This window comes from Rhamphochromis longiceps, linkage group LG2, assembly GCF_057381845.1.
Source record: "Rhamphochromis longiceps isolate RC_006_pf linkage group LG2, R_longiceps_female_GT1.1, whole genome shotgun sequence".
NCBI classification, from domain to species: Eukaryota; Metazoa; Chordata; class Actinopteri; order Cichliformes; family Cichlidae; genus Rhamphochromis; species Rhamphochromis longiceps.
Window position 1 is genome coordinate 25,025,219 of NC_140558.1, and position 8,469 is coordinate 25,033,687.

Here is an 8,469-nt window from a genome sequence, read left to right on the forward strand (position 1 = left end):
TTAACTTACCTTTCTTCCCCATTCTGATGATCAGCAAGTCATCTTGACTAAGTCTAGATACCTAAATGCACCAAGTTGAATGAGGAGTTGAAACGATGTACTTAGAAAGTGGCCAGTAAGAGTATATGTTTGATGACAAGAAATCAGAGTGAATCAAGAAGCTGAATTCTTTGCATCATGTAATTAAACCTGATTCTCGTCTCCAGGTGAATATACAGTGATGACGGCTGAATTTCATCTGAAGAGGAAGATTGGCTACTTTGTTATCCAGACTTACCTCCCATGCATCATGACAGTCATCCTTTCCCAAGTGTCTTTCTGGCTGAATAGAGAATCAGTGCCAGCTAGGACTGTGTTTGGTAAGCATATATGACATACATGATGATTGTTAGCACCAGTGTAATTTGAGCTGACTGTTGTAGATGCTGGGTTTTATGCATGTGCTGCAATGGCAGTAAGACCTTCCCCTAGTTTTGTCAAAAATTAACACTGAATATAGGGAATTGTTGGAAGTTAATGGGAAATTCTGTGCAAAAGAAAATGGAATAATGAGAAGGGGGTGGGGGCAGTTCTTACAGGCCCCACTGCTTTTAAATCCAGTTGGCTACGCTACTGCTTGACCTGACTGTAAGCCAAGTGAAAGTAATATTAGTGACTCATCACTGGTTAGCTCACAGAAAGAAATAAAAACACCAAATCTCCTGAGCTCCAGAAGAAATATTAAAAGTTATACGAAATAAGAAAAAATAAAATGATTTTCTTTTCATATGCCTCACTTTGTTCCCCTGCTTCATTAAAGTATTGTGTAGCAGAATGTGTATTACAGTAGAAAAAACCTTAATAAACATTGCCAGAGCTCATATTATTGGCTATCTGCTTGTGTGTGTTTCCAGGTGTAACTACTGTTCTCACAATGACAACTTTGAGTATCAGCGCAAGGAACTCCCTGCCTAAGGTCGCCTACGCCACTGCCATGGACTGGTTCATCGCCGTGTGCTACGCCTTCGTCTTCTCCGCTTTGATTGAATTTGCTACTGTCAATTACTTCACAAAGCGCGGCTGGGCTTGGGATGGAAAAAGCGTGGTGACTGACAAGGTAATGAAGAAGAAAGCGCATCCTCTGACAGGCTCCGCCTTCAAAGAGAATTCATTAGCATTGTACTGTATGCTGAAGGAGGCAGTGCTCAGAGAGCTCAGAGAGCTTTGAAGGCATTTGTTGGAAGCAAAGGGAAACAGCAGTAATGGCCTCTTTAACCTTCCAAGAGTGGAGCCAGAATGCTGCAGCTACTGAGAACTAATAATAAAATCACTCACTCTGAGGCTCAGCATATCGATAAAGAACATAAGTGCAATCAGGTGTTCATCCCCCCTGGTGCTAATAGGTGCCAAACTCAGCCTAGGAAAGGTGAATCCCATCAATGGTCAGATAATGTGTAATTCTTTTGACACGCTTTAATCACAGAGAGCCCTTTCACGTACACTTTGGTCCAACATGAAGCCCCCAGTCATTCCACAAAATCCTTTTTTTACCCTTTATAGCATTTAGTCGAGCAAAACCATACATTCAAATTACAATCCCTATATCAACAGGGGGCAGAAAAGTTTTAAGAACATAAAGTGATAAGGGATTTAAATTTGTAAATGTTGGGATGTGACAAATGTGGCTTACCTCCACAGAAATAATAGGAATAGGCAAAAATAGCTGGTTAGTATTCTGAGCAGTGTGTCTGATTCTTTAAAATTCAGTCTGTCGAGTACAGGCTCCATTAGTCATGAGAAGATGGGTCTGTGTGTTTTCTTTTTCTTTCGGCTGCTTCCTTCAGGGTTCAGCGGATCATCTGCTTCCATCTCACTCTATCCCTCACATCCTCTGTCCATCCACTGTCACACCAACCCTCTGCTTGCTCTCCATGAACTTCTTCCTTGCAGCCTGAGCTGTTGTGCTCATTTCTCATCGTGTCCATGCTGGTCGCTCCCAGGATCTTCAATATCTTCAACTCTGTCACCTGCATTTTGGCCCCCATCTTTTTGTCAGTGCCACTGTCTTCAAACCATACATTAGGGCAGTCCTCACTACAATTCCCCAGAGGTTGAATGTGCAACACCTTCGACCTTTGGGCAACCATTTTTGATTGTGTGGGTCATCTGGTGAGAGGCAATGTGTCTCCAGCCAATCACCATCTGATTCAGACTGACTGCAGTCACTCTCAGACAGATTGGTGCAGGTTTGTAAGTAATTGCTGTCTAATTTATAATTGCAGACAGATTGACAAAATGTTGCAATCAATCTGAGTTGGTCTGCACCAATTAGCAAAACTCATCTGCAATGCCTTTCTTTGTATCTGTTACCATCTACATATATAGAAATTCACATTAAACTGAAATTCACATCAGCTACTTGCTTTTAGAGTCCAAGAGTCCAAGTAACTAATGAATGTAAGTAGTTAATGTTAATTTTTTATCACAGATTGCATGTAACTGTCAACTTGAACCCCGAAAGTCGCAAACTAATAGCAGACTGACTCCATCTTATTGCTGTCTTGATGTGCCAAAGTGTCTTTTAAGATGGGAACTGAGTGTGAGTGGTTGCGGGCCTGGTCCCCATCTTTGAAATAGCTATTTCAAAGCTAAGAGGATCACAAAATCATAGCACATGGCCACAGTAATTTTGCTTGTGCCGCTGACTCCAACCATTGTTTTCCCTAGGGCAGGGGTCGGCAATCTTCAACATCTAAAGAGCCATTTTAGCCCCTCCTACCAAACAGGAGAAAAAGAGCCACACACACGTGGACGGACAGACAGATGCCAGATGTAATATTAGGGTTTTTTTTCATAAAGTTTCATTTATTTTTTGCAGCAGCCACAGTGAGGTGCCGACCCCTGCCTAGGGTGACAGTGACATAAAGTACCATTAATCCACTCGTCTCATTTAACTACATAGTGACTTGCCCTTCAGCAGAGCGCTTAACCCTCAAACTACCACAGAAAAGTCTTGATCTGTCTAAGAGTACAAACATGTTGTACGACATTACATTATATCAGGGGTAGAAGGAAAATCAAGAAATAAAATTTAGGTATAAACATAAATTTAAAAATAAATGCCTGGATAAACATCCAGACATTTATTTTTTTTTAGGAAATGAAAGCAAATCTTGCATAAAATCAGTTCAACGTAATGAGAAAACAAAAACAGAGAGGATGTGTTCTGGTCAGTGAGAAAGCACAAAATCTCAACAGAAATGATACCTTCATGCAAACAGCGAGAAAGATAAAAAGCACTTGATTGTCTTAGTTAAACAATTAATTACCACAGGAGTGGTAATTAAAGTTGCTGGCTCATATAAGTGCAGGCTCATCTTATATAGCATGACGGGTAGCATAAAAAGACAACAAAAGGAATTTTTTCTGGAGCTGCTCAATGAAGCAATGAACCATCATTTCCTTTAACCTGAAAGGGAGAATGCAGATTATCAGAGGGCTAGGTTTGAAGAAAAGTGAAAGAAATCTTTCATCATTCATTTGAAATTGCAACTGTAATGTAATTTTCCTGTCTCCTCATAAAGTTTTAATTTTCACCACGAGGTGGGATATAAGATGGGTGATGGAAGACAGTATTTAGACCTCCTGTTCATGGATAAGTCTGCCACAAACTGCACATCCCTGGATAAAATAAAAGTGGTCTTCATTCTGACTTTGCAAAATGTGCTCGATCCATTACCGGGGTCTTTCCGCTCTCTTCATGTAAATGCATTTTGAAATTCAGGGGCAGATGGTGACAAGTAAAGCTGCCTTTCCAGGTAATCCTTTTGGTCTCTCAACAGAAGAAAGAGAGAGCCTCCATCGTCAAGAAGAATAACGCCTACGCTGTAGCAGTAGCCAACTACGCGCCTAACGTGACCAAGGATTCCAGTACTCTTCCCACCATCGCCAAAGGCGGAGCGACGGACCCAAACAAGCCCAAAGCGGATGGCAAGGCCCAAGAAAGCAAGAAGACCTTCAACAGTGTCAGCAAAATTGACAGGTTGTCACGGATTTTGTTTCCTGTTCTCTTTGGCATCTTCAACCTCGTCTATTGGGCAACCTACTTAAACAAAGAACCCGTTATACCAAATATGGTCCCCTCTGTTTAAGAGACCAGTTTTGATAGCTTCTTGTCTGGGGTCTAAGTAATGAATCAAATACCTCCAGCAACTATGTACACAAACCTTTGCAGAGTGAAGCCCTGGACTGCAGTGTGACCCTCTATCTTCGCCTGTTTTCTACACTGTCTGCAGCACTTTTAAGAGCCCGGCTTTTTGTAAATGTGTATGTATATTTATATTTATGGTTTCATGGTGACATATATTGTACGATGACTCTAATTAGAGTGCATATTTCTTTCAAAGTATGTTTCCAGTTTCAGTATGTGGCTGCTGTACATACAGATCCAATGAAGAGTAAACACATAATCACTAAGAATCACGTTTGATTTCGGATCACTTCTCAGTGTGTTGAATTCTGCTGTAATGCCCACTTTCTTGATATAACAGTATATATTTTTGTCTCGAGTGAAAGGGACTGACTATCGTTTGATTTCTTTCTTCATATAAGAGTCTTTCAACTCTTTTTCTTTATTTCCAAGCCAGTGCAAAAACACACTTGTATAGTACTGTTACAGTTTAAAGCTTGTTTTATTATCTTTGACTACAGGTATGGGGCTTCAATAAAAAAAGAAAGAAAGAAAAAATCTCCAAAAATATCGAAACACTCCCAGATCCTGAAAGGCTGTGAAAAGAAAAAGATATGAAATGAGAATGTGTGGTTCTGCCAGCTCGATGTACCATTTGGGATTACAGGACAATATCGCCAAAGAAACAAACGATACACTATAAAAAAAAGACATATTTCCCAAAGGTTGTGCATGTGTAATATTTGTGCAAAAAATGGGAAAACTTCAGAACTAGCTATACCCCAGAAAAAATAATTTATGTACAACAACAGCAGATAAACGGATTAGTTTTAGATCTCCAAAGGGGAACAGAAGAATTCAAGATTACCCATAAAAATTATTTTCTCTGGCCATCAGGGTGCGCAGATGACCCCACAAAAATAAAACAGAGCGGACAGAAGTGTTGCTTTAAGTGGTATTTATGCTTCTGTGTTAAATATACGCTGTTGTTATGTTGTAACAGCAAACTCTTTATGAACTTGCGCCTGATGTGGACCTACCTAGAACTGCTATTACGTTAATGCAGCCTGCATTAAGCCTGCAGCCTGCTCCTTGTGTTAATGCAGCCTGCTACAACTATTCTTGGCCTTCTTTTCGACTCTAATCGGCTCAAGAACGTCCAACTAGTGTTCTGGCAGCAAAACTGCAGAGTAACGCAGGCACCTTGCCACAAGTGCAAATGCTGGCAATGATAAACATGTGAATTGTACTTCTGCGTCAGATCCGCAAGGAACATTGGAGAAATCCAGAGTTTCCACAAAAGTTTTGCAAGATCCTGAGAAACACTTTTCCCTGCATTTATAATGAATGTAACCCAGGCCACCAGGTCAGGGCACGCCTTGCCACGAGTGTTTTCCCTTACAGTAAGGACTCTCTTCAGATGTCTCTCTCTTAAATAAAGCTCTGATTTAATGACATCACAGTTTAGCCCAAACTCAAAATAAAACTCTATAAATCTCTCCCGTGGGCGTGTGTCTTCCGTCGCTATGGTTCTTTTCAAGAACTCCATACTGGTCTGGAAGTGCATGGATGTAAATCAAAAACTTCTTCTGGATTTCGCAAAGCTTTTGTGGGATGTCGCAAAAGTACATCTTCATTTGCACCTGCCCGCCCCCCCCCCCCCCAATGTCCCTTGTGAGGCTCCGTAACATTGTAAGTTACGCCATATTTGGAACCCCGTTTTAACCCTACACGGCAACCCATGTACGTAACTACACATCAAGTTGCTGCATGACGCAATGACTTGACTGGCATGGAAGGTATATGGAATAGGGATAAAAGGAGTTTCCGGTTACTACGGAAGTTAGGACGTCGATTTCCCGCGGAAGTCTAAATCATGCTTTAGTTGTAGGCTCTGCAGAGATTCAACACAGAAGTATAAATCTATAATGCTAGCAAACACTTTGCGTATTTACACACCAGCAGAAACTAAACAACATGAACATTCATTTTTTAAAATGTAAGTTGGATGTTTACTCACCTTTTTGTTCTATTTTAGTCTCTTCTGAGTCCTTCCATTAAATATATATATATGAGATGTCAGTTATAGGCAGGAGACTGTTTCACAGAAACACCAACCAGCTAATACCAGAGTATTTATTCACGCCTTTATTACTTTACTTTTAGTTTAGTACATCTATTTATAATCAGGGGTAAAATCTAAATAATTTCATGGGTTTATTGCTCTTGTATAATACAAATGTTCATGTAACTCAGTCTTTAAAGTTAGGGAAGTATCTTGGTGGTGGTTAAAATCCTGCAAAAATGTCCTTTGATCTGTAAACAGTAAGAGGATGCTGGACTCCAAGAATGAGAAAAATGTATTGTTAAACCTGTTTTGCTCATGATTACTGTATATTGTGTGAGAAAAGTCATGTTCAGCCCCATATCAGCAGTCATACATGATACTCTGTGTAAGTTTTTTCATGACGTGATATACTTTTTCTTCACATGGGTATTTTAACTTAATTTCACTTGATTTGTTTGTTGAAAAAAACTTTGCATGGAGACAAAATCTATGATTTTTATAATTTATTTTCATTATGTCCTTGGCTATAATTCATATTTCTCCAACATCCTGACAGAGTCTTAAACATTCCAGATAAAGGGATTGTTCACCAGGCGGATGCTTGATTCAGTGCACTTTTTAATAAAACATTATTTCAGTTCTTTATATCTGGTTTTTGTCCTGACTTTGGAGACAAGAACATAAATGAAGAGAATGAACTGCGTAGCTGCTTATTTTTCTTTTTAACTGTAAAGAGCTTAGTGAAGAAAGACACTGAAGATGGCTACTTTTGTTAGTCCTTTAAGTTCCAACCTTTAAGTCTACTGATGTACAAATGTTCAATTTATTTTTGTGTTGTTATATAAGTTCTGGGTACTTTTAATCACTGTGTTGGTGTGTTTTAAACTTGCTATTTAAAGAGCTAAAATTAACAGTGGATTGTAAAACGCCTTCACAAGTTTCGAACCACCATATATAGTTAATTCCTGAGCCTGCACAGTCATGTTAAAGTTTTCACAGGACTCTATTCAGTACTGCAAAAAGCTAAGTATACTCCTTCTATAGGATTTAAGATGGTAAGTAGCAGCCAGGTGCTGCTAATTGAATGCACAATGAACAATCTTCTTTGGAAAAACAAAAGTGGAGATGCTTGGCTGTAATGCACAGCACCACAATTAGCAAAAATGTTGATGTATATTGAGTTGACTATGAGGCCATCTGGCTCACAGCAGGGGCTTTGCCCAAATAAGGTCATACAACATGCAAATGATCCCAAGCAACATCATCTGAGTGAAACCCAGTGATGGGACCTTTAGAGAAACTCAATGAACTAAAGCAGCATTGAGAAAAAGAATGGGCCAAAATTCTGCATAGAAAGCGCTACTTTTTAAAGACTATTTTTACATTGTGGCCATTAAAGTTGTGATCTTTCGGGATCAGTAATGATGTTTATCCAGTCTTTAAGTGATGACGTAAGAGCCCTGCTTCCGGGTCCAAACTACTCTGCGTTTAATATGGCTGTTGTGTTTTTAACATGTTTTAATGTTTTGTATCTTGTTCTATTTAATCTCAACAAGCCCCTAAAAACAGTCAGTGATCACTGTCAGCCTCTGTTGGTTTTTATTGCTGCTGTTCATTTTAAAGCTCAGTTTTTAAAACCTTACAATGTAACTACAGCCCAGCCCATGCAGCAGTATATTAATGACTAACCTCGTATTGTGGATGGATTATCTCAGGTGTTCTCCTGACTGAAGTTTGGTCCGTTTACAGCATGGTTGTCCCTAACCACTGGGAACCCTTAAGTTAGCGTTCATCCTCCAGCTTCAATGTTTATATTATGTTAACCATAGCCGCATAGCTAGCCACAAAGTAGCACATCATTATATACCAGCTAGCCCAACTAAAGTAAAACTTCAAACGTGACTACTGTTTAGTTTTCTGTCTTCATTTATGTCTGAAGTGATAGCAGAGCTGTACATTTTAATCTTTTCAGAAATCTCTCAGTCAGAACATGCTATATTATGTTTAGTTGGAAACTAGCGAGCTAACTTCCTGCTAACTTCTAACTCTGTTAAATTTAATAAACTCTGTTTTCATGGATTCCCAGATTTTAAATTTAACTGTTACGCCAGGCAGAGCAGCCACACTGATCATTTTATTAAAGATGAAAGAATTTAGACAGTTTGTAACTGTGTGTTGCGCCAGTGTTCGTTTGACTTTGGGACCTGAAGCAGAGTTTGGACCCAGAAACAGC

General features: G+C 39.5%; 1 protein-coding gene across 1 annotated transcript; it reads left to right on the forward strand.

Annotated features, from left to right (window-relative positions):
- Positions 1–220: 220 nt before the first annotated feature.
- Positions 221–5,504, forward strand: LOC146677241 (gamma-aminobutyric acid receptor subunit alpha-2-like). Its single transcript, XM_085379497.1, has 3 exons — positions 221–359; positions 894–1,096; positions 3,822–5,504. The coding sequence occupies exons 1-3, from the start codon at positions 221–223 to the stop codon at positions 4,128–4,130; spliced, it is 651 nt and encodes a 216-aa protein (XP_085235623.1). The 3' UTR covers positions 4,131–5,504.
- Positions 5,505–8,469: the final 2,965 nt, after the last annotated feature.

What these genes read in the sequence shown, in the direction of transcription:
- LOC146677241 (XM_085379497.1), top strand. Translation starts at nt 221, where the DNA reads ATGACGGCTGAATTTCATCTGAAGAGGAAGATTGGCTACTTTGTTATC. An exon ending in GCCAGCTAGGACTGTGTTTG is followed by an intron (nt 360 to 893) that starts GTAAGCATATAT and finishes GTGTGTTTCCAG; the next exon opens with GTGTAACTACTGTTCTCACA. An exon ending in AAAGCGTGGTGACTGACAAG is followed by an intron (nt 1,097 to 3,821) that starts GTAATGAAGAAG and finishes GTCTCTCAACAG; the next exon opens with AAGAAAGAGAGAGCCTCCAT.